Source organism: Sciurus vulgaris (genome assembly GCF_902686455.1).
Source record: "Sciurus vulgaris genome assembly, chromosome: 13".
Classification (NCBI taxonomy): domain Eukaryota; kingdom Metazoa; phylum Chordata; class Mammalia; order Rodentia; family Sciuridae; genus Sciurus; species Sciurus vulgaris.
The window spans coordinates 61,533,302-61,560,852 of NC_136474.1; the positions used below are offsets into that span (position 1 = coordinate 61,533,302).

At 35.8% G+C, this 27,551-nt stretch overlaps 1 protein-coding gene across 1 annotated transcript in view; it reads right to left on the reverse strand.

Moving 5' to 3' along the window:
• Positions 1 to 2,551: 2,551 nt before the first annotated feature.
• The window catches only part of RPRD1A (regulation of nuclear pre-mRNA domain containing 1A), a 70,829-nt gene continuing 45,829 nt past the window's right edge, over positions 2,552 to 27,551 (reverse strand). The window contains exon 7 of the mRNA XM_079108591.1: positions 2,552 to 6,058. Within this exon, the coding sequence (XP_078964717.1) occupies positions 5,909 to 6,058 (150 nt within the window). The 3' untranslated portion in view covers positions 2,552 to 5,908. The remainder of the gene's footprint in view (positions 6,059 to 27,551) is intronic.

Consider the following 27,551-nt stretch of genomic DNA (forward strand, 5'->3'; position numbering starts at 1 on the left):
TTAGATGAAATAGCTTAAAACTAAAATAGGCTTTAGTGAGTTCTAAAAATTACTTCCATTTCCACTGATTGTAAACCTTTTGAGAGCAGACATGCAGCTGAGCAGTCTTGTACACCTCAAAAGACTTAACACAAGAAGACAAAAAACAACTGGAAATGAAAGCAGGAACTTGAACAGATGTTTGTACATCCATATTCACTTCAGTATTACTCACCAAACCCAGAAGGTGGAAGCGACCCAAATATCCATTGACAGAAATAAACAAAATATGGTACACATAGACAATGAAATATTATTTGGAATTAACAAGGAAAAGTTCCGACACATGCTACAACATAGTTGAACCTTGAAGACATGTAAGGAAGTCAGTCGGTCATTTACTTACAAAAGGATGAGCCGTATTTTATGACTCCATTTGTATGCGGAACTTAGAAAAGTTAAATTTACACAGATGGAAAGTGGTTGTTGCTGGGAACTAGGGTGGTGATGTAGGGATAGGCAGTTATTTAATACAAAGTTTCAATTGAGGAAAAGGGAAAAAAGTTCTAGAGATGGATGGTGGCAATGTATGCACAACAATGTCAATGTATTTAATTGCCAGAGTACACTTGGCTAAGACAGAAAGATTGCAAATTCAAGGCCAGCCTCAGCAACTTAGCAAAGCCCTAAGCAACTTAGATTCTGTCTCAAAATAAAAAATAAAAAGGGATGTGACTCAGTGGTTAAGCATCCCTGGGTTCAATCCCCAGTACCAAAACAAACAATCAAGCAAAACAAAAGAAAAAAAAAAAAAAAACTTTGTATAACATCCTTCCACAAGCACCCATCTTTCAATGGTGCTTTGAGCTGTTCCTTTTTAATTTGAATACTTGCATAATGTTAATTTCTCTAACCGAACATGTTATGCAAAATATAGACTTGTGATAGTGGGGCTGCTGCTACCTGATATATCAATATAAGAAGCAGCATATGCTTAGGGAGAACAGGCTTGGAACTACACTCAGTTGGGTTTGAATCTCAATTCAACATTTGACTTGGTTCAGAGTCATGCAGAACTTACCCTAAGTTACCCATATGTAAAACTGGCATAATCATTCTATCACAAAACATACTGCAGTACTTAGAAGAGTTTCTGGTGCATTCTTATTTGTGTGAGCTGCTGTTTTAGTCCATTTTTTGTTTGTTTGTTTGTTTGCTGCTATGATTACAAGACCTGAGAAGAACAACTTTAGAGGAGGAAGTTTATGTTGGGGTTCACAGTTTCAGAGGTCTCAGTCCATATAACACTGGCTCCATGCCTTTGGTTTTGAGGTGAGGCAAAATATGGCAGAGTGTGGTGGAGGGAAGCAGCTGGGAACATGGCATGCAGGAAGCAAAGACAGACTACTTAAGCAGATAAAAAATGGCATGCCCCCAATTACCCACCTCTTCCAGCCACACTCAGCCTGCCTTCAATTACCACTCAATTAATCCCTCTCAGGGGATTAATTCACTGATTGGGGTAAAGTTCTCAAAACCCAATCATTTCACCTCTAAGTCTTCTTACATTTTTTGGCCCCCACCTCACATCCAAACCATAACAGCTGCCATTATTATATATTAAGTATGCTTTGTAGGGCATTGTTTCTCAAAAGACAGTCCATTAATTACAAGCATCAGAATATATGCACAGTTTGTTTTAAAATGTACATTTCTGGATCTACATTAAATCTTCTGAGAACAGAATCTCTGAATAAAAACCCACTATCACAGACAAGGAAAACTGGATAGGAATGATAAGCACCTGAATTCAGGTGAAGTGATCAGATGTCATCTAGGAAAGGAGTACCAGGGATATTATCCAGAGGACTACATCTCACGAACTTTCTAAATTAGAAGAATCAGAAAGTTTTGACTCTATAGATATATCTCCTTTTTGCAAATGCCCCAATGTCTAATAAAAGAAGTTTGGCAAACATTGTCCTAGAGAGTCCCATATATTTTTAGTAGTCTCCAACTTTGCTTTAAATTCAAGGTGTGGGAAGAAGAACTGTGCTCCAGTACCAAGTCAATCTGTTCACTTGAAAGCGTATAGTAAGCACTACTAAGCACCAGGTCACAAAAGAAGGTCTGGTTCTCTGCCCATAAGGAACCTCCTACATAGTGAACTATAAACCCATTCTTTATTACCTGGAGTTGTTTAAATATTTTAAATCATGAAGCAAGTCACAGATTTCAAAGTTGGTCCAGAGCAGCAGTTATTAGTATATGGTCCCCAAACCCAGCAGCATCAGCATCAAGTTGTTAGAAAAGTAAACTATCAGGCTTTACCTGGCTTACTGAATCGAAAGCTCTGTATGTGGCTCCCAGTCATCAATAGTCTAATAAATGCTCCAGGTGATTCTGATGCTTGCTTAAGTTTAGGAACAACTGTTCAAGTCCAACAATCTGCTTTAGCAGTTCTTTGCCATTACATCACTGAATACTTCCGGGACTTTGCTTCCCTCCTAGTCTATTAATCCCTTCCCACCACGTCCAATAAATCAGATTCACAAAAATGACCTACAAAATAAACCTTTGAAAAGAACATAAAACTTTATTAAGAACATCTTATACTGTCATCAGATACAGCCAAAGAAAAGGGGTAAACAAACAGGGAGAGTTCATCTTCCCATGTGCTACTGCCACCTCAGAACAGACTTGTGTGGATGGCTGGAATTATAGTTGGCAACAAATGCTCTGTATAAATAAACTCATCAAGTAACACAATGTTCCCTTTCTATACAGAGAAGAACTGGGTTTACACTTTAAAAAGCTTTGATATAGTGCAACAGCTATGAAACAAGACTACACCTTTAGGAGCTATTTCTTAATAGAATACAAAGCAGTTTAGTAGCTTTATGTTATTTCATATTATGTAAATTTTTAGAATTGAAAATTCCAAAAGGACCTTCTATCTTTCCCTAAAATAAGTTGATTTGTACTTTTGAGGGTTTTTTCTCTCTAAAGAGTTCTCAGAACCAGTTCAGTAACTATACTGCAAAAGATGGGTTGCTCATCTACGGTGACAACTGACAACCTAAGTTTGTTCTTTTAATTTTGCAAATCAAGATGACTGGGTCACCCCAGCTTTTGCTGATTCTGAAGGATTTCTTATAGAAAAACCCTGATTCAGAGTGCATGTGAAAGAGGTACCAAAAAAGTTGCATTTGGAATGGTTTTCCTTAAGGGAGGGCGGCTATTGAGCACAACTGATTTTCTCAGACTCCAGGTTCCCCCTACTATGAACTTTTACTTACTGCAATGATGGAAGGAGCAGAGGGAGTGCCAGGGAATCTGTTCAGACTGCCATTCCAGACAACTCTCTGCACTGTTTGTGGAGAAAAAGAGTGATGGTATCCATTCAAAGCACAGTACCCCTACTGCAAGTATGGTGACATGCTTTTCTCTTGAGGGGCCAGGCCAAACTGCACTCAGATGCATGATTTGCCTCAGGTACACAGTGGAGAAAATGCTCATGATTTAGAATTTGGTATTACAGTATCCCACCTAACCCCATTTCTTGAAAAAAATTAGCCTTCTTTTTAGGAAGGCAGACTATTCACTGCTAAGGCTTACCATGTTAACTATCATAAGGCGGAAAACATGACTAAAGCAGACTATTGTATGTGTTCAGTTAGTGAACTAACCAACAACTGAGGTTTGTGGAGGACTGGTCAAGGGGTGGGACTCAGGTTCTCGAGTACTATCACTTATCACAAATCTCATCAAGCTCTTTAAAAAAATAATGCATTTTTATCATAAATATTTAGAGCAGATACTGGCATCAAAATCAGTATCTAAGTCAGAAGTCTGTCTTAAATGGTGAAAATATTCCAACAAACTTCTAAAAGATCTCAAATCTTTCCAGGAGTACACAGTTTATAAATTAGTTTTAAATGGAAAAAATATATATTCTGAATGGATAAATCACCACTTTAGCAGATCATAAATAAGGTCAAGATATTGAAAATAAATTAACATACAAGTTCTTGCTTTCACATTAACAACAAAAAAACCTAACTTACTTGGTATACTTTCACAGCAGGTACAACCAGGTTTTGTAATGTGCATTTGTTACCTCCCCCTTTGCTCTTTCCTTCGATTCCCTATACCTAGGGACAGAGGTACACAGCACAAGCAGATACCCCAATGTGTGAGTCTGGCTGCGGCACACAATTTCCTTGCTTAAAGTGATGTTATTACAAATGCTGGTCAAGATCTATGATTAGCAATTTATCAACCATATTACATGTTAAGTACATTCATGGTTAAATGGATTAGGTTCCCAGGTGACCTTTCAATAGTAGTGTGCATAGGGAACCTAACTACTACTGTTTTTGTGAGAAAATGTGTCCTAACTACCAAAGTTGTCTAAAACACTTTGGAATGTAAGACATTTATGGATGGGACTACTTATGTGCATCTGTTTTGGAAATAGGTCAAACTGTTAAAAATCACTGTTTCCAGAACTACTGGCTATCAAAACTAAATTTTGCCTTCTCCTTCACATGTAAACTAATTTTAACTATAATCTCTAATACTGAGAAAGAAAGAGTGAAGCCATTTAGAATAGTGAGACATAATTGGCTTGTGGGATTTAAAAGATGTTTTATTGACTATCTAATTTGAATTTGCCTACAATGAGAAATGTCTAATGTAAAGCAATGGATGAGAAAAATGTTTATCCTAAGTCATTATTGAATACAAATCCACAGCTTATCAATATGATTTAAAAAGAAAGCTGGAGAGCATGCAAATGCTCTAACACACAGGGTTAGAAATAAAAGGTAAAAGTACATTTGTTTTGTATTTACATCTGTAAATATACAAATATAAAATTTACCAGATCTACCCTGTAGTGTAGCACTCTTAATTTCCAAATATACAGTCATTCAAAAACTTGAAGGGAACATTAAAAATGTTCCAGACTACTTTACTGAACATTAATGAATATTGTATTCTTGCACTATTAGAGCTAAAAATACTACTGTTTTTTAAGTTATACAGCTGAGGGAATAATAAAAGTATCATTTCATGTTTCTTTTAATCCCATAGATAGCTTTTTTATTAAAGGGATTGATTATGTTAAAAGGAGACTGATTTGACAAATAGAAATCAGTTCTAGAACCAAAACTGTTCTCTTGGTAGAGTCTCAAAATTTATAGCATTTTCATATTGATCTATTCAAAAAATTCTAAACAATGTAATCAAGGGAGTCCCTATTTCACAATCTTTTTACTGTACGATGGCAGTTGGAATGGAACTCCTACAGTGCTATCTGAAAAGTTCTCTAGGCTTTGATCTGACCCTACAAGTGGCATCCATGTTTAGTGTTAAATTACTGACCTCTAGGGAATAAGGAATCAAAAGCAGGGAGAGGCACAGAACCGATATTTGGGTTGGGGAGAAGGATGAAGATTAAGTTGGAACATTTAGTTCCTTCTATAATCAAGTCCTAACTATACCATAATAAAGTCTCAACCAACTCCTGATTAGTTCTTCCCCTTTAGGAATTAGATAGTATACAATGATTAGATACTGAAAAAAAAGAAAATAAAGAAGAACAATTAAAAATACATGAAGAAATAGAAACATGGACTTTCTCACAAGGCCCTGGATCAAAAAAATTTACAAAAAGATCGTTTGAAAATAATCACTATGTGAGCTTATTAATACACAGAGATCATTACTTTGTTTAAACTAAGTCATGTTAACTTACTAATAAAATAGTAAACAAACCAACATTTTAAACAATTTTATAAATTACTTGTCACTTCTTTTGTTAGTATCACTCTCTCAACAATATACAAAAATAACGCTACAGGACTATCCACCTAACCCGTCTCCATCTCTTACAAAGTCCTGGGCCCTGGAAAGAGACTGGTCATCAATCTTCACTGTAGATGTCCCCCGCAAAGGGCAGGTGCATGTGGCTGCCAGTGACATTGGGCAATCGAGATAAGTCTGGCAGGCTCTGGATCCGGGACCTGAGTTCTTTGCGCACCAGGGAAACTCTGGCTAACTTGCGCTTGTATTCCTGTAACATCAAACCATTTTTGTTAGTATCCAGGGATTCAAAGAGTTATCTAGCATATGCTCTGCATAAATCTGGTACTTTATTCAGTGCCAAATTTTTAAAAAATTACTCAAACACGCGTTTTAATATCCAAAGAGAGGCTTTGGAAGTACTGAATTAGGCACTCTATTGCTCTTATGAAAACCTATAATCTTTAATTGCTGTTTCACACCTGTACAAAGAAAACTAACATTGATATGCTTAACCCCTGCATATAAGATCCTCAGGTATTCTTAAGTTTGAACAAGAAAAATTACTTTTCATATATATTGTCACATATATTATATATGACATCAAATATAATAGCATCCAGGTAGGTTATGCTGCAAAGTTTTATCTTAAAAAGTCAAGCCGGACTGATGGTGCATGCCTATAATCCCAGAGGCTTGGGAGGCTGAGGCAGGAGGAGCAAGAGTTCAAATCGAGTATCAGCAATTTAGTGAAGCCTTAAGCAACTCAGTCAGACCCTGTCTCTGAATAAAATACAAAAAGGGCTGGGGATGTGGCTCAATGATTAAATGCCTGTGGGTTCAATCCCTGGTCCCAAAAAAAAAAAAAGAAAAAGAAAAAGAAAAATCACATGTTCATTTTCACAAATGTAAGCTGAAATTTAGCACTGTTTTCAATTTTGAATGCTGGCAACAAACCACAGTAGTTATTATCATACCATGACTTTGCCTCTAATAGAAACCAGCTGCTTCATATTACATTACAGTTACTTACAGCTATCTTGAATTATTATTTACAACCACCACTGATATTATTTATTAATAAAGAAGCATATATTATTGGATAAATTTTGTAAATGTGATAGCTTTACTTCAATTTAACTTGTTTCCTTTGTAATGCTATGTATTTTATTTTACACATTTAAACACATTAACTTGAGAGGGTATCCTGGTGAGACTGGCACAAAAATAGGTAAGGACAGGAAAAGCCTACAAACAGCCCAAAGAAGCAGAAGTCTCTGGGTCCTGTTGTCCACATGTCCCTGCATTTCCAATTTTCCTGAAGGTCAAGGTGTAGTAAAAGTTAATTTAACATGGATCTACCATCTTAAGGTATCATTTATTTTCCTCTTGCTTTCCCCCCCTTCACCAGTGATACATCCTGGAACGTCGGATAGGTTTCAATATGGTAACTCAGTGTCATACAAAAAGATAAGCACCAGGCTATTTCAGTTCTGGCTGCATACTTCTCAACAGAACTTCCTGTTACACACCTATACGTCTGGTACTTTTCTTGCCGAAAACAGGCTGCTATAGTGCAGACATCTTTCTGAATCACATAAGCAAGCCTATATATATATATATATATATATATATTATATGACATCAAATATAATAGCATCCAGGTAGGTTATGCTGCAAAGTTTTATCTTAAAAAGTCAAGTAGAGCGGCATATGCCAGTAGTTCCAGTGGTTTGGGAAGCTGAAGTAAGAGGATCCCTTGAGACCAGGGTCCAAGGCCAACCTGGGCAACACAGCAAGGCCCTGTCTCAAGAGAAAACTTAAATATCTTAATTATTTGATTCAAATGATATGTGGCAACTAAAAGTCACTTACTGTAAGTCCATTATACACCACACACTAAAACATGAATACATATCATCTTCAATAATCCCATGAGAAATTATCCTTCATAAGCATATGAAATAATTAACAAACTATGAACAAAAGTGGTAGTCAAATGCTTTGTTATTGTTAAACCAAGAGCAAGATTTAAATAGCTGCAGCAAACTGCTGAATGTTAAAGAACAAAGCCAAATCAAACTCTTAAAAAAGTTTTTTTTAATATATATTTTATAGTTGTAGGTGGACATAATACCTTTTTTATTTATTTTTATGTGGTGCTGAGGATCAATCCCAGTGCCTCATACGTGCTAAGGCAAGCACTCTACCACTGAGTTACAGCCTCAGTCCCCCAAATGAAACTTGGTAATTATCTGACTGCGTTAACCAGGCAATAGTCCTGAAAGTTTTAAACTGCTTCAGTGGTGGTCTAAAAAAAGGCTCAAAGAATGCAGCCTGGTTTCTCGGGCAACAATTCTTACAATAATATGTACATACTACTTTGGTTCTGATGTACACTAATAATATTCCTCTTAGATCAGAACCATCACAACACCACACATGCACTCTCCTCTTTCAAAACACTTTTAGAACTGTGTTGTCATGGCAGTCTGACATGTGGCAGGTGCATGTTTAAGCATTGGAAATACACTGTTGAACAAAATGGGTGAAGTCTACTGTCTTTGCAAAACTAACATTTTAAGGGGAAGGGGCATAAAAATATATAAATATTATTTCAGATATAAATACAATGACAAAAAAATAAAATGGATCAGGTGCGGTGGCACACGCCTGTAATTCCAGCAACTAAGGAAGATGAGGTAGGAGAATCCCAAGTTCGAGGCCAGCCTCAGCAACTTAATGAGACCCTAAGCAATTCAATGAGACCCTGTTTCAAAATAAAAAATAAAAGGGCTGGGATGTGGCTCAGTGGTTAAGCATCCCTACTTCGATTCCTAGTACCATTAGGTATTATGAAGTATATACTTCAGTGAATGTGTGTCCCAGGGTAGCTGACATCTAGATCAAGACACAGACTTTTTTAGAACCCCAGATTTCTTCATACTACATTTCCCTCCCCGACACCCCCAGTACTGGGGACTGAACCAAGTGCTCTACCACTGAGCTTTTTATTTTGAGACAGGGTCTAAGTTGCTAAGGCTGGCCTTAAACTTGCAATCCTCCTGTCTTAGCCTCTCAGTTTGCTAAGATTATAAGCATGTGTCACTGTGCCAAGTTTAGCTTTCCCAACTTTTAATCACTATGTTCCAAAGTTCAATTAGGTTAAGGGTCATCCTTTGTAATGTCTTTACAGGTCCCCTACACCATTATTTAAGATCTTTGTATCTAAGTCAGTCACTTTTCAACAAATTTGTGTTCTAATAACACCTATACAATAATAGGTTTGTCTGGGTTTTGACTCACACATTAAATATCAGCGGTCAAATGTTCTCAGGCAGTACTACAGCCCTCACCTCACCTCACTCTTCTCAACTCTGACTGCTGACAAGTCACTCCACTTTTCCCTGCAGTCTTTCTCATTCAACAAGGCCCACGTCTATCCTTCACTTACTTACGGACCCTTTATGTGCCCATGTCATCACTACTATCCTAAGGCTTGTTGTCTCTCTCAGCCCTCAAGCCAGTGTTTTCAGTTCCTGCTTCACACCAAGGCTCACTTCCACTGGTGAAATCCAAGCCCCTTCACTCTTCAAATTTTAACCCACATTATTTTAATTCTGGCAAATTTTCACTTTGTCTAAAAATCCTTCCCTTGTCCCTGCCACCTTCACTTTAGGCTCCCAGCTGAAACTACCTCTGTACTGCTTAATGTTTGTCTTCTGTCCTTTTTTTCCCAAAGGCAGAAGCCTTATTTATATTGACATGATACTTCAACACTAGTGAATTAGGAGCTATGATCTGCCGTGGCTGGCACTGCAAGTGAGTCAGAGATAGCTTGTAGTCCGAATCATTAAAAAACTTCTTTATGGCTAATACTTAGTATATACCAAGTATCCAAAGCTTACATATTTTCTAAGACCTACATGAAGACTGAACAAACACTGCCACAGAAACCTTTTCTACTCTAGCTTCAAACGATGATGTGCTACTACTTGATATTTTTATTTCTAGTTTTTTTAGCTCCAGTTAATTTCTGAACTTAACTGCTACTGTTTTCAAGTTTCATATCCATAATTAGAGGGAAACATACTTTACACAAATCTGTGTTTCCTGCAGTATCCAGGAAAGAAGTGAGGCATAACAGCCCTTCTACCCACATCAATACTCCACAGTGAGTCTGAAGTCATGCCTCCTCGATACCTATGACTTGAGCGGGGACTACCTACAATCAACTTAGATACTTCCTTTATAAAACTAGGGGTGTGTATTTTAGAGTTGAGACTTAAATAATAAGGAAGCTTTAAAATTATGAAGTGCTATATAACTGTGGTTACCATTCTGGGATGGTATCAACAGGTGTACACCACCATGCCCAGTTATGGCTGCACTTTTCTTAAAGAAGCTAATAATTCTGCTCTTCTCTTTGATTTATAATAGTGAATCTTAAAAATACATGGGGAATTTTAGTGTCCAATTGAAGACTGTGGCTAATTCCAAGCAACACGCTTACTGTATTTTAGCCCCACTGGTCTACGATCCACTTCTGGAGATCACTTATTGTGGCAGAAAGAGAACTACTGTACCCAATCAGAAAGCTGAATCCTGATTCTAATGATTTAACTATGTATCTTTTATAGGAACCAAGTTTAAACAAACCCAGATTTCAAAATACTGTGGAAACCAAGTTAGATTGGTTCTAACTCACTTTCTCACTTTTCGATTGTAAAATCCATCTCTCCTGTCCAAGTGTAACAGTAAGATTAGGCTGGGCAACACCCAGTGTAAAAAAAAATATCCTAGAACTTTTTTTCGGCAGAGCAAAGTGACATCCTACCATGGAAATATTTTCCATCCCAGTGGTGGCACATGCCTATAATCACAGGTACTTGGGAAACAGGAGGATCCCAAGTTTGAGACCAGATTCAGCAAACTGGCAAAACAGTCTCAAGTGGGAAAAGGGGAAAGGCGAGGGAGGTAGTTCAGTATTAGATAGCTCTAGGGTTAAGTTCCCAGTACAGGCGTTGGGGGGGAGGGGGGCTTTTTGCCTAACAGTATTTCTTAAAAATGGAGACAATTATATATTTACCTCCACATAACACTTATTTTCATAGAATTCTATAAGTTGCATCTATATAAACATCCAAGCAATGGAATTTTTCATGCAAATCTCAACAGATGTATCCTTACTTTGAAACTGAATCATCAGTTCTGGCTACTTCAAATTTATCTATTTCATCATTCTTCTGTTTTCGACTTAACTAAATATTTGGAGAATTAAAATAACTGGGTTCTTGGGTTGAAAAAGAACAAATTAACGTTAAAGGTAAAACTAATTGTCTTCTACTCAAAGGTGCTAAGAAAACATCATCTTCAGAATGCATTATACAAGTCCTTAGGCAAATGGTAATCTTCACAATCTGGATTCCTCATTATCAGTTCTGTTGACCCCTTCATGGTTTTGTTCTTTGACATATATTTCATCATGTCCTTTGCCTCTCTTAAAGAAGTTAACATACAAGTCTTCCTTAAGCTAATGTCTTTGATTTAACTATTATTTTGACACTCATTTTTCCATCAAAATTTATTTTTGCTTCATTTTGCTTGCCTTGGGATTGATTTTCCTTGCTGGGTTAGATAAGAAAAGTTAATTGGGGTATTAGTCAAGACAAGCTCACACACACATATACACACTTTTTTAAACAAGGCTAAGGAATTACATGACATCAGGAAGTTTCCGAGACTGAAGATTAGTCAAGTCTGTTACCATCCCTAAGGGACAGAGTGCAAAGTACATAAAGATCTCAATGGTTTGCTCTGACCTTCTACACAACATGCTTAAATTTAGTTTGGTATCTAATGTTGGAATTGATGAGTTTTTTAAACAAAATACAATATATCAAATACATTCTCATTTCTTTTCAAGTTACCCAATATTTTCTGGATGGAATTGTCATTTTCTTCCTTAACTGTGGGAAAATATTACCTTTTAGTGAAAATTACTTGGTGCAAATGAAATGTCATCTACCAAACTATATTGCTTCCTTTAGTTTATTTCTGTATTATCATCATCCTCTTAACAATTCAACTACTGCAAGATTTCATTAACCTTCTAGATTGTTAACAAAAATGTTGAAAAAACAATGTTGTATCAGGTTTTCTGCAAGGAACCTGATGCTTAAGTGGCTATTGACTGAGTTTTGAAAACCAATCCACTACATTATAATGAAGGTAGATATTACAAATAAGCTTTGTATATTCCAAGATCTCATCTAGCACTGTGACTCAAACTAAATAGCTACTACATTTTCATATGCTTTCTAAATGCCAACCATTGTTTCACACTCCATTTAATCCTCACTGGTAGAGATTATTACTAACCACGTGTTACAGATGGCAAAGTTGAATCACAATAAACCACTGATAATCTTCATCCAAAGTCAATATATTTGGGAAAAAAGGGCTCAAAACAAGACAGACTGGCTTCAGGGTCCTCATACATAACCATTATGCTATCCTGCTTCTTATATTCTGGAATTATTTGGGGGTTGGGTAAATCTGTCATTAAAATATCCCTGGCATTACCATTACCAATAATGAAGGAGAGTTATAATTTTCTAATGAATAACAGCATATGGGTCTTGAGATGAATAGTTTTAAAAACAAGAGTATACTACCATCAATAAAAAATAAGGGAAAGGGTGGGGGCCTCAGGCTAGCCCAGCCATCGATAGAAAGCATTCCAGGAAAGATGATCCCTTGACCAAATGGGCGGGGCGGGGGGGGGAGGGGATTGGGCCCAGAGGCACTTCACCACTGCCCTGCTCAGATCATCAATATGCTGATATCCAGAGTGAAGCTCCAAGAGTGGAATCTGGTTTGCAACATTATTCAAAATCACTGAAACCTTTCTGCTGAACATTTATCACCATCTTCCAGAGCTCATGGTTATAATAGAATGCTGCTAGCCAAACACTGGACCTCATTTTTTTCTCCTTGTCACTCATTCTCTTCTTCATCACCAATAGCAACAGCAAACTCACTACTTTATTCCTCCCTTTCAAACAATGACTTTTGGGGCTGGGGATATAGCTCAGTTGGTAGAGTGCTTGCCTCATAAGCACAAGGCCCTGGGTTCAAGTCCCCAGCACTGCCAAAAAAAAAAAAAAAAAAAAAAAAAATCAAAGAATAACAATTAGATACAAAACTCAGGTTGGTGGTTTCTTTAAACACCTTTCACCACTCTTCTTGCTTGTATGGCTTGCTGAGAAGGCCACTGTAATGATCATCTTTGTTCCTCTTGGAAAAACTGTTTACCCCTTGCTTCTTTCAGAGTTGTTTTTAGTTTTCTGTACTTTGAATGTGATTTGCCTAAGTGTAATCTTAATAGGTTCTGAGTTTCCTGGATCAGTGGTTTGGTATCTGTCATTAATTTTGGAAATTCTTAAGTCACTGATAATTCAAGTATTTCTTCTCCACTCTCTCTCCTTCTGGTATTTCAAAAGCACATGTATATTATATCTTTCCAAACTGTCCCTCAATTCTTGGATGTTCTTGTGGGTTTTGTTTTGTTTTTCATGTTCTTTTTCCACTTTGCATTTCAGCTTGGCAAGTTTCCACTGACCTACCCTCAGTTTACCAATTTTCTTCCTTGACAGAGTCCAGTCCACTGAGTCATAGGCCCTCATTTGTTAGTGGTTTGTTCCCAGTATTTGCTTTTTGTTTTCTGAGCATTTCTACCTCTACACGTACATACCCATCTGTTCTCATATGGTGTCTGCTTTTTTCCATTAGAACCTTTAACTTTAAATCAATTATTTAAAATTCATGACCTGAGAATTCCAAAATTTTGCCACGTAAGTCTGGTTCTTGTGCTCATTTTGTCCCTTCAGAATGTTTTGTTTTCCCTTTTAGTGTGTTTTGTTAGTTTTTACTGAAACACAAACATGTACTAAGGTGGACAAGTTTCTTATCAGGCTTTGTTATTCTGACGAGGAGTGGAGCTGTGTTGAAGGTTTGCTGGAAATGTACACATTAGAGCTTGAAACTCACTACTTTAATAGTCCTTTCACATTAGTATTAACTGGCAGAATAGTCTTGTCACTTGTAACATCCACTGGTACCAGTTCTGTCCTCAGAAGTAAACTCAATTCCTCTTTTCTGATAGCTTTTGAAGCATCTGAAGACAGATATTCATATAAATTTAAACTGTCTCCAACTTCGATCTTCCTAGATCTCTCAGCTGTTCTCCAAGGTGTTTTGTTTACACATTTCCTTGGCCACCCAGGCCCTGTGTCTGTATAAATTGTAACAAGTTAACTTATTTTGTTAATGTAGAATCTAGGGTTGAATGATGACATCTAGTTGTGATTTACCTGCTTCCAAAGCAAAAGAACTTTCCACATTCTAAACATTTAGTTCATTAGTGTAAGTTAATACTACACTAGCTACACCACAGTGCTACACCTACATATCACCAGGGTTTTCTCCCATGTAAAGATGATATGCGAGGTCCTCACTGTACTGACAAAGTTAACTTGGGGGAATCTAAACACAGGAATTTATAATGGAAATATTCAGGAAGAGAACAGAGATGACGAGAAAATGCAGTGTTTGGCAGTGATTCTCATTCAATTTGCAATGATCATGGCTCAATGGTTGGATCTCCACAAACATTAACCAATAAATGCTTCTTAGTGCTTGTTGTGACACATACTAGCAACCCCAGAAACCAGGAGGTTGAGGCAGAAGAATCCCAGTCTCAGCAACTTCGCAAGACTCTAACTTAAATAAAAAGGACTGAGGATGTGGTTCAGTGGTAGAGAGACTGAGACCCAGGGTTTAATCCCTAGTATTGCTAAAATAATAAAATAATTACAACAACAATAATAATGCACCTTAGTTGTAGGTTAAGTAAGTCAGTCATGGATGAGTTTCAGAGGCAGCCCTAATCAACTCAAGTTGATTGTTATTCTGACTAGGAGTAGAGCAGTGTTTAAGGTTTTGCTGGAAATGTTGATACTAGAAGCAAATTTGTGTGCACTCACGTCCACATTCTCTTATTCTATAATCCACCTTTCTGATGTTTCCCCAGTATTTAAAAGAATTTTAAAAACCAGGCAGTTAAGCCTGACAAGAATTCTAAGAGATATTAGTGTGGATGACTCAAGGCTCTCCTTAAATTTTTGATTGATATAACTGCTTAAGATGTTCACATCTTAGTTAACAAATCTGGTGTAAGCAATAATATCAAAATTACCAACAGTTTGGGCTTGGGATGTGGCTCAGTGGCAGACAGCTTGCCTGGCATATATAAGGCTCTGGGTTCAACATCCAGCACCATGGAAAAATGTGTGTGTGTGTGTGAAAATACTTATACTTTAGCTCTAACGCCAAATTTATTTCAAAAGCTAGGAGGGGTTAAAAACACTAGATGGTACAGCTATCAATAATACCACTCCACCAATAAGTACACTGGTGCACTGAGGGAATTAGGCTTTAAGAAGCAATGAGGGCTTCTATTAAGCAAATATCTTCCAATATATCCTCCCTCCCATTTCTCGTATAGACCTAGTCCTTTCAATAGGTCACAAAAGTATAACTTATTTGTCCAATGCAGATAAACAGATCTTTTAAAAAGTTTCATCCTCTATGAAATTTTAAAAGTACAATAAATGCTGGTTAACTAGCATTTTAAGTTTAAAATGTATTTGTGAAAGTTGCCTTAACTTTCACAAATACATTTTGAAAGGTAAAAATACACATATGCAACCATATAAAACTAACCAGAAAATGTGGTGGAATAAAATACATCAAAATGTTAATTAAGTTATTTTCAGAGGTTTGAGTGAACTTGTATCTTTCAAATTTTCTAAATAAGCATGTATTATGATGGGGAAATGCTTAGCAAAAAGGGGGGGCAAGGAAAGAAAATCCTTATCATTTTATAAGCTTAATTAAAACTAAAGTACTCTGCAACAAAACAGTGAAATTCAAAAGCACTGAATTTATAGGTAGAAAAAAATCTTATAAATTAGGCTTGAAATTCATATTTGAAGATGAGGAAGGAGAATGATCTTGACAGTGCACAATTTGTTCAAGTTCACATAGTAAGTCTAGAACCTGTAGCTTTTAATTCTCAGTTTACTAATTCACTCTGTATTACATATTCAAAGAAGACCAGCCAAGAAAGATATCCAAGTAGGATGCGAATTTGTGCAGAGGATGGTACAACTGATGTTTATTTCTTAAAATATATTTATAATGACTAGTTTGTTTGCTTATTTTAGTGCTTAGGATCAAACCTAGGGTCATGTGCATGCTAGGAAAGCACTCTACTGTGCAGCCACATCCCCAACATGGTTTTTGTAAAGACTAGAGAAAACACATGAAAATCTTTTCAGGAGCTTAATAGTATTTTTTCAAATGTCTCTTGAATATACTAACACTTTTGTGCCTCAGTGTTGTCATCCATAAAGTAGATATTATAGTTCCTACCTCTTTTCCTATTTTATTGCAGTATCAATAAAAATAGGAAAAGTACTTAGATTATTAAGATTAAACTGTAAAGGATTCTCTCTCCTACAATGGAATTTAAGTGAAATAGCAGAGTTTCAGACTAGATATATAGTAATTTTCACCCATGTAGTGTACAGAATGGTCTCGTTGATGCAACATTGGAACATTTCATTAAAGAGGCCTAAGAATTCTGTGACTCTCAAATCTAATAAGCTACTGGAGGCTTCAAGTGCAACAGCAATTCCTGATTAAAAGCAGTGGTTTTGCTTGCTTGTTTTTTATTATAAGTACAGATGCTCAACTGAAGGGGAAAGGCAATGATTTAATCAGAAAAAGGCAACAGTGTTGGAATACAGACCAAAGGAAATGTAGCAGGCCACAACAGAGCTTTTATCCTGAAACAGTCCAGTTCACTAGTACTAGACACCATGATGATGCTCTCCTTCCTGGAGATGATAAATTCTAAGACAGGCCTACATAATGAGTTGAGGGAAAATGGTCATCTGGCATATGTGAGACCAGCTGCTGGACAGGAAACACAATACTAAACTCTGGAAGATGTGAAGAAAGCACAATGATCACTTCCATATTCTTTCCTCTTTCCAGTTTTCCTTTTGTCTTTGCTTCTTTGGTTTTTGTTCCCTTGCTTTACCCAGTGTTTTACTACCAAAGGAAACTCTCTTTTAACACCTTCATCATTTACAAAAGTACTGAGTTTTTTTTTCAGCAGTTCTGCATCACCTACAAGGCATCTCTAACTGTCAAAGTTCACTTTACTACTGCATATGACATTTTTGATGTCAAATTCAGGCTTTTACTAGCAAACATGTCAAAACTAACACAAGATGAACCCACAGGTACATTTCAGTTTTATATCGTAGAGTCTACAGACTAATGTGGGTGCTGATACTTGTGTCAAGAAACAAGAACAGAAATCAAATATGCTGGCAAATATTTAGATCCATCAGATGATCACTGGATTTAAGTTAATTGATTCTGACATCTTAAAGGAAAATGAGAATTTTATGCTTCAGAATTGGAACTCAGGATCAAAAAATTCCAGTTACAAAGGGAATTTCATGGGTTCAAAGACACTACTTCTCTTTAATATCTCATGAAAAAGTGAGAGATGATAATTGTCACAATTTTTTTTTTTTTGGTGCTGGGGATTGAACCCAGGGCCTTGTGCTTGCGAGGCAAGTACTCTACCAACTGAGCTATATCCCCAGCCCTGTCAAGTCTTTTGTCTGACAGATTTAAAGTTTACAACAAGATTGCCATGATAATCAGCATTAAAATCTCCAGTTCGATCCACTAAAAAATAAACTTTTTAAACTTGATGTTCAGTTTTTCCTAACTACTACATATTATTACTATTTAGTTGAAAGAGGACACATTATTTTAAAAATGCACTGTTTGTATTTTACGACTTACCTATGATCTTCCTAATTCTATGCCTTCAGTACTCAGTGTCTTAAACCAATAAGTATAGCAAAGAATTCTGTAATTAAAAGAACTCTCTGGGGGCTGGTGTTGTGGCTCAGTGGTACTGTGCTCACCTAGCATGTGTGAGGCACTGGGTTCGACCCATATTGTACTCATCTACAACTAAAAAAATTTTTTTTTAAAAAACTCTCTGGGGAGGGAAAAAAATAACTAACCATCAGAGTATTTCATTGATTTTGATATACTGAAATTTGAAGAATTTATGTATATTTTTGAGACAACAGTATATACCCAGGTAGAGCACCACCTGACTATATTAAGTTCAAACTTCATCAGCATAATTCTCAGTAGTTTTTTCTCCCTAAGTTTGTTGTCTTATGAATTATCTTTCCAAAAATGCTTGGTAGTTTGTGTTGTCATCTTTATTTAACTACAGACCACGTGGTCTTCCCCAACAACCAATTTTCCATATACAAATGACTCCCACTACTCCTGGCCCTTACCAACCTGTAGGCGAGACTACCCTTTCCATCTACTCCAAGCTCCAATATGGTTCCTCATCATTCCTAGTTGACACCAGAAAGGGTCTGTACAGGGTTAACTCTTCTGACTGTTCACAGTACAGTGTCCTCAGTGACTCTGCTCTTCCAGTCTCCTGCTTTCAGGTGTCTCACTTGTGACATGGAGGATCACTGTAAATGCTCCTCTTGTCTTTACGATAGTACATGCAAGGATATGGGTTCTTTCTTCAATTCAATCCATCAGTATTCCACCATCAAGGAATACTGCCTTCTCTGGGATGCCCAAAATATTCCTTCTCTTATTATAGCAGAAACATTATACATTTCATACACTGTAAATTTAATTTCATAATTTCCTATATATCAATTCTTTATTTTATCTAAACTAATCTTTATGACAATCTTCATCAATGATGTGAATAGAATTTGTTATGACAACAAAAATGTTCTTCTGGGGCTGGGGATATAGCTCTGTTGGTAGAGTGCTTGCCTTACAAGCACAAGTCACTGGGGTTCAAATCCCCAGCACCGCCAAAAAAAAAAAAAAAAAAAAAAAAAAAAAAAAGTTCTTCTGTATCTGCACTACCCAAACTAGTCAATAGTCCATAGTCATAAGTAGCTATTTACCATCACCTGAAATGTGGCTACTTCTGTTGAGAAACTGAATTATACATCGTATTTAATATTAATTAATTAAATAAAATGTGGCTACCCATTGAACAGCACAGCCCTTTAACTCTATTAACTCTTCACATTTCACCACTCCTCATCCATTCCATCTTTCTCTCTTCCATTTCGTTTCATTATACCTATCCTTACATTTTGTATTTATATAAAAGATATGTAACATGAGACACAAGATACATTTACATACATCTTTACTATGTGGTTATTTAATATAATAAATACAATATACTAGGTCTTACATGTTTATTATATTCTTAAATCCTATTTTCTAATAGTTATAGGAGAAAAAAACTGCTTCTCAGTCTAACATCTTAAAAAGTCAAGAATATCTGCTTTTGTTTACAAAAGACAATGAACATCTGAATCAGGCAATAAAGTAAGGCAAACACCACACTTTAATTGAATCCGGGCCTCCTAACCTAATCAATCACATTCTAGAACACTGGGGGAGAGGAATAGAAAACACTTTACCGACTGGACATATTTAAATGATTACTTCCAAGAAATCAGAAGAACTACCAAAATGATGAACAACAAACACTATACCTAATTTTGAAAAGAGGCAGATTCCATAAACAACGGACAAGCAGGCTTGATTCAAATAAGCCAGAATCTCAGAAAATGACTGAACATGTTTAAAGGTACTCAGAAATCCAGTTGCAATCATTGAGATACTAAAGACTATAAAGAGAAAAATAAATACTTTCTCTTTGAGGCAAAAGAAAAATATCAGACATCTGACACTAAAAAGAGAATTTCAGCTGGGTGCAGGTAGTCCCACCTACTCAGGAGGCAGAGGCAGGAAGAGGACTTGAGCCCAGAAGTTTGAGCCATCATGAACACCACAGCAAGATTCCCTCCTCTTCCTCAACTCAAAAAAAAAAAAAAAAAAGTAACCCTATCAAACAGAACATAAATTTACTGATGACAGATAAATATATATTAGCTAGAAAAAAACCTCCCAAGGGCTTTTGTTTATTTGTAGCTGTAACTTCTGAGATACTATATGCTGGGAACAAATTTATGCACCCAACTTGTTCAAATCATATAAAGTAGATATATTTTATGATTTTTTTCCCCTACTTTACAGACAAGGTAACTGATGTACAAAAAGATCAAACGCTTTGTCCAATGCCACAGGGCAAGTAAGCAGAGAAACAGAATTACAACAGACAACCCTATTCCAGAGTCCCCACCCTTCAAACAAAGTTGAACTGCCTCTCCAAGTGTTTACTGATTTAAGTAAGACCAAAGTCAACCAAGGAAACTTTCAAACCATGTGCTTCTGTTACTGGCCTTATCTCTTTATCATGCATAAATATAACTTTTGTTCACAACTAAAACTTAGAATATATCCATAAGAAATTTGCAGAAGAAATAAAGAGAGTTAAACAAAAAATTGACAGATGTCAAGTGTAAAAAAAAAAAAAAAAAAAACTACAAGCTAAAAATACTAGCTCAACATGTTTTTTAAAAAAGATACATATTTCTTAATCACATAAGATGCTAAATAGTAACTCTAAGATTAACAATGGCAGATGTTTAAAAAAAAAAAAAAAGAGGTTTGGAGTTACACGAGCAAAAAATCTCAAATGCTACACTGCCAAAACTATGTATATACCACAAAATCTTGGAGTCTAAAAGTAAGTAGTAGTTTCTATTCAGCAAAAACAAATGCCAAAAACTGTGTTACAGTATGAAATTTATTTACTAGAACTTATTTGGATCTTGGATATTTTTTTTTTTTTTTTTTTTTTTTTTTTTTTTTTTTTTGCGGTACTGGGGATCGAACTCAGGGCCTTGTGCTTATGAGGCAAGCACTCTACCAGCTGAGCTATCTCCCCAGCACCTGGATATTCTTTAAAGAATAAAAATGTAAAGATTCATGATATATTTGACTATGATTGATTTACTTGGCTTACTGAAATTATCCTTAGAATTTTTCTCAGAGGACATTACTTCTACCAAATATGTTTTAGAATATTCTTTAATTTCTAAACTGAGTTCATTGGTAGCAAACCAAAAGCATAAGAAACACATGAACAAAGAAGTATATAATCCTGTTTATAGAATATACAGTATCTAATTATACGGTATTTTACATTTACATTAAATAGGTATGAATTCTTCAGTAGATTTTGCCAAACCCTGAAGGCGCACATATTTTACAATCATTACAAACATTACTTATGCCTGCCAACCGTCCTTCGACTTCAAAAAAAAAAAGATTTTTTTGGTACTGGGACTAAACCCAGGGGTGCATTACTACTGAGCTAGGTTCCCAGTTCCTTTTACTTTTTGAGATGGAGTCTCACAAAGTTGCTGAGGCTGTCCTTGAACTTGCAATTTTCCTGCCTAAGCCTCCCAAATTGCTGGATATACAAGCATGAGTCACTTCACCTGGCTCTCTGAATCATCTTTAAAAGAAAACCTTTTTTAAAAGGGCCCAGCATGGTGGCGCATGCCTATAATCCCAGTAACTTGGGAAGTTCAGACAGGAAGATCACAAGTGAGAGACCAATCTCAGCAAGTTAGTGAGTCTTTCTCAAAAAAAAAGAAAACAAACAAACAAACAAAAGACAACCTGGACCCTCTGTAGCTCCGGAAGAGGATTGGGAAAGATCCAGTGAATATGACTGAAGAGGTATTTCACAGTGTGGTTAGTGTACTGGCAAGAATAAAAGCATGGTTCCTCTCAGGTGTGGGCTGTTTCCATGCACGCACTAACATCTCTTGACTCCTGATTCCTTCTCTACTATGCCTGAGTTAGATATAGTGAACTAGATAAATAAAAGTGAAAAGAAATCGTTTTCTTCAACCGAGACCTACAAAACTCTGACAAAACAATCTCTAACACTATGCCCAAAATTAGACAAGCAGAGATCTCATGCTATAAGGAAAAATACACAGAATAAAAACAGCATTAAAAACGACAAATAGGGGCTGGGGAGATAGCTCAGTCGGTACAGTGTTTGCCTTGTAAGCACAAGGCCCTGGGTTCGATCCCCAGCACCCAAAAAAAAAAAAAAAAAGACAAATGAAACAGGAAATAAAGGATAGTAGGAAAAAATTTAAAAATGAGAAATGTGGATAAAAACCTCAGACCATTCAATACACACATCAGGAATGTAATGGAAAACTAGTAAAGAGAGGCAAAAATAAAAGGCAACTTAGGCCTAATGAAAGGGCACCTCAAATATCAAGCAAAATTAACGAAAGACCAATAACCTGGAAAAGTGCTAGTCAAAGTTTTAAATACATAGAATTAAAAAAAAACTACAATATCTAAGCCAAAAATAATATTCTTATAAGAATTTATGTAAGCAGTAGGTGAGAGTTTCTATTTCCACATCCCCTTGTCATTATGGAGGATCTCACTTTGTATTCTTACCTCATAGCTGACTCAACCATAAAAACCATTATCTCTTTATTGCTCTACATTTCACTTGTTTCTTCTCCTACAAATTTATTTACAAACTACCAGAAATAAGCAAAACTTAGCTAGCAAGTGATTCAGAGCAGTGTTTTTCAATAGCAAAAAACTGGAAGTAACATAAATGTCAAACGGTGATTTAAAGCAATGTTTTTCAACAGCAAGAAACTGGAAGAAAAACAAATGCTCAATAACAGTAACAGGTAGTGAGTTAAAGAAATACTATTTCTGTAAAACAGAATACAACTAAGGCATTAAAATGAGACTGATAATAGGGCTGGGGTGTAGTTCAGTGTTAGAGTGCTTGCTTAGAATTTGCAAGGCCCTAGATTCAATCTCCAGCCTAAGAAAAACAAAAAACAGACTGATAATTCTATGAAAATATTCAAAGTAAATGTGCAGAAAAAGTCATGTATACTATAATTCTATTCCTCCAAATCTTGTCAAAGATTGAAGTAGTATGTGCATCCTAATCAAAGGGTAAATTTTGATAAACAAATACTACTCTTCAAATTAAAAAAAAAAAAACAAAACACTTCACTGCTATTGCCTTCTATGTTTCGGGCTTTCCTGCCTGGCATATAAAGGTATTCTAACATTTCCATCCATAAAAGTGAGCAGGCCCAGAGGGCAATTACAACTAAAATTCCACTCTCTTATGTACTACAGTGTAAAAGAAAGAACACTGGCTTAATGATTTTGTGTATAGCTCCAGTTCTTCCAGTGGGTGGCACTGTTATTCTGTACAAATTCAGTACTTAAATACTGCTGAATACTGTTCACTTATTACTCATTCCTGAATAATGCTATTGTTACTCTTTTGGAAGGGGAAAAATGGGGACAAATAGCAACATTAATTTTAACATTTCAAAATATCTATTTTTCTTTCAAAATGCTCACCTGAAAGTTCAGAATCTGAGAACATTCCTGGAGGGAACACAAAAAGTCAACACACTCACTGACATTGTCCCTGAAGAGTAGGAAGGGTGATCAGCAAAGATCTGAAGTTATGATACCAATGTTTTAAGGACAAATGGAGCATTTCTGAAACAAGCTGTGCCCATTGAATATCAGCATTCACTGAAAAGAACTGCCCTTTTTTAACCAAAAACTTTTCTGTAACTCAAGTTCATCTACATGCCTCAGAATTCCTTGAGCAAGATTTCTGGAGTGAGCTGTTGACATTCTCCTTTTTAAATTATGTTCGGATAGATACATGAGTCTACTTAAACTGGAAAAGATGTGTGTAAAAATTAGTAAGATATTTATTGTTCATTGTAAATGTATGTTATGATTTGGATGATGTAAATAAAAATGCCCAAAATCTTAAAAAAATAAATAAATAAATGCCCACCTGAAGTTCTTTCTAGATACTGCCTTGAACACACAGCCCACTTTTTTTTTTTTTTTTTGAAGTACAGTAAGTAGTTCCCTCTTATCCAGAGCTAAATTTTCACTTTCTGTGGTTCAGTTACCTTTAGTCACTGTTCCAAAATTAGTACTACTGCATAGTGAGGAGTTAAGATATTTGAGAGGGAAAGAAACCAATCCACCTAATGCTTGTTACTGTATATTGTTATAATTATTGTTTTATTGTTGCTTTTAATCCCTTACTGTGTCTAATTTGTAAGTTAAATTTTATCATAGCTATGTATGTTTAGAGGGAAAAAAAACATAGTATTTATAGAATTTGATGCCATCAGCAAAACCAGGCATACACTGGGTGTCTTGGGTAATATCAGCCACAGGTAAGGGGAGGAGACTGAACTGGACCATATATATACTAAAACAACTCAAAAATTAATTAGCCAGGGCTGGAGATGAAGTTCAGTGATAGCTTGCCTAGCAAAATCAAGGTCCTGAGTTGGAGCCCAAGTATGAAAGAAAGAAACAAAGAAAAAGAGAGAGAGAGAGAAAGAGAGAAGAGAGAGACAGAGAGAGACAGAGGGAGGGAGGGAAGGAAGGCAGGAAGGAAGGCAGGAAGGCAGGAAGGCAGGAAGGCAGGAAGGAAGGAAGGAAGGAAGGAAGGAAGGAAGGAAGGAAGGAAGGAAGGAAGGAAGGAAGGAGAAAGAAAGAATCAATTATGCTGGGTATAATTCTATCCCAAAACCTCAAGTATTTCCAATCATTTTTATTAATTAAATTCCCAATTACAAAATAAGTTACAATTTAAATATAAATATTATATACCTCTTACAGTTTACATTTCTAGTGTCATCCATTTATCTATCACTGGAAGGTCTGATTTTACTTATTCATTCAACATACACTCTAAATGACTACCAGGAAAAAGGCACTGCTCTAAGCACTGAGGTTACATGCTGATGACAGTTACATATGATAACTACACAAAGCTTTAAATTTTCAAATAATGATAAGTACCACAAAGAAAAAACAATGCAATACAGTTGGGGAGAGGGTAGAAGCAAAAGAAAGGGATAGAAGACCTTCTGAAGAGGTGACATAGGACCATGCACCTGAATAAAGAATAGAACCATTTACCTGAATAAAGAAGGAACTAGCTAGCTAACAAAAACTCAAAAAGCGCATTTCAGCCTCTGTTAGAAATTAACAAAGCAAAATCCTGGTAAGAGAACATGCTTCACCAGCTTTAAAAACAAAATATAATCCAGCAAGATGAAAACGAAGTTACAGGCTCATGACTAGTGATCTCATAGGTCATGTAAGAATTCAAGACAACATCCAAAAATGTGGATTGGGGTTGTAGCTCAATGGTAGAGCACTTTCCTAGCATGTGTGAGGCACTGGGTTCAATCCTCAGCACCAAGCACCATATATAATATAATAAAGGTATTATGTCCATCTACAACTAAAAATATTTTTTTAAAAATCAAAAAATGTGATGGGACACATTGGAGAGTTTTAAACAGGTGTAATGGGGCCTGGTTTCTTCTTAAAAGAGCCGTCTGGCTGAAGTCCCATAGGAAGGTTTTAGAGAGATCAGAATGATCAGCTATTAACAATGCAGGCAATATATGTATGACAACCAGTTAGGGGTGGTATGGCAGGAGGTATGAAACACAAAATTCTAGCTGTGTTTACTAAGACATAAAAAGTCTCACTACATGACAGATGGAAATATTCATCTGCTCCTTCCCAAAATGCCAACAAAGTAGTAAAACAATTTAAACAGGCAGAAACCCACAAAGACAGAAAAGGTATGCCGTAAAGGAATGTCAAAAAACTTTGAAGACTGAAAAAAACTGCAACACAAAATGAACAAAAATAATGCAATTCATCCAGAGGAATTCTGGACTGGCTCAGAATTTTGAAGTTACAAGCCTCCTTGAAATGTAATGTTAAGTTTTAAGGTGCACAATAAGGACTAACTGAAACTATTTAAATGACTCTGTTAAAACCTTTATCCCATAGAACTAAAAGATGAAAGACAAGAAACTGAGCAAAAGATCTCCATTCAGGGACTCAACTCACAGATGTTAAGAGATAGAGTACTATTCAGAAAATAGATGCCCTCTGTCATCTACCTGGCAAATCTGAGGCATTTCTCTCTGGAGAAAATGAATGGCCTAGGAAAGAAGACCTACAGATAATAAAACCAACTAGAACCTTACTGAAAATCAGATTGGTAACCAATATCTAGTTTTTAACATGGATCAGTAATTTCATCTTTAGAAATTTATCACAAGAAATAATCAGATGTGAGCAAGAACGTTAACTAAAGAGATTTTCCCTGAAATGCTGTTTATAATACCAAAGCAATGGCAACAATCATAAAGAACAGAGTACTTAAATAGTCATATATCCATACATTAAAAAGGAAAACAATGACACAGTAAAATGCATATATTAAATCAAAGGAATAAATAAATAATAAATGAAGCCAATATCCAGGGCTGTCTTTGTGCTCATATAGCTTTTCCCCCTATAATTAAAACAGACTACTTGCATAGTCAATAAAAATGGCTAAAGATTACACAGTTCCTGAAGTAACTGCATATATAATGAAAAATTTTAGACCTTAAAAACATATAACACATGTAGACATTAGTAACATTTCTCTTAAAAAACCCACAACTCCTTCTTATCAAATTACTTCAAATTACTCCATTTTCTCCATATCCTTATCTTCATATCTCCGTATCCTTACCACTGTATCTTTGAATAACATGTCATCTGATAAATAACCAAACGTGGTCATTTAAAATATTACGTATAAAGGCAAAACAGTGAAAATGAGAAAAAAAGAATAAAAATTCATAATCACAATAATCAGTCAAAATTATAAATGAACAATATTAGCAAGTAACAAAAATCAAAATCTGTGCATATGAAGGTAAAATAAATGCGCAAGTAGAAAGAGACTACATTACTAAGTATGTGTATACATAAGAATTAAGTATGACAATGACATTTAACAATAGTAAAAGACAATAATTATTAATCAATAAATAATGAAGGAACATTATCACTATCAATTTGTTAGATCCCTTTTATATCAGAACCTGAACAAAAATTCCAATGGAATTATTTTTAAAAACAAAATTAAAATAGCAGAATATTTTTAGAGTTATGAACTGAGAAGGCCATCTTAATAACCCCCCCCCCCCAAAAAAAAGTGTTCTAAAAGGATAGAGAATTGCAGGAGAAATAAAATGGCTAATATTTTTAGAATATATTCAATCTGAGTGGAAAAAAATTTTCCACTGTTTATCAGATAAACACAAAGTAGAAAGGTTACCACTCAGTGTGGGTAAGGTTATGTAGAAAAAAATGCACCCATACTGTAAGTTTATAATTCATATGGAAAATTTAAAGAGGCAGAACCTGATTTTGCTCAGTGGTAGAGTACTTGCTTATCAGGCATGAGACTCCAAGTTTGATCACTAGCAGTTTGTGTGTGGGTGTGTGCATGCTTGCGTACATAGACACGTACACATACACACACAGCAGAACCTTTTGGAGAGCTTGATTACACTATCAACATTTACACACACATCCCCTTTGACCCATCTATACAGCACTCTAATGAGTCCTGCATATATACAATTATGTAAACCTGTATTACCACATGTTCTCTGTCGTCCTACCTACAATGCACAAAACACTGTAATAATAAATGCAAATAACTTAATGGAGGCAATCTTACATCAGAAGAGGGACAGGCTTGAATAAACAAT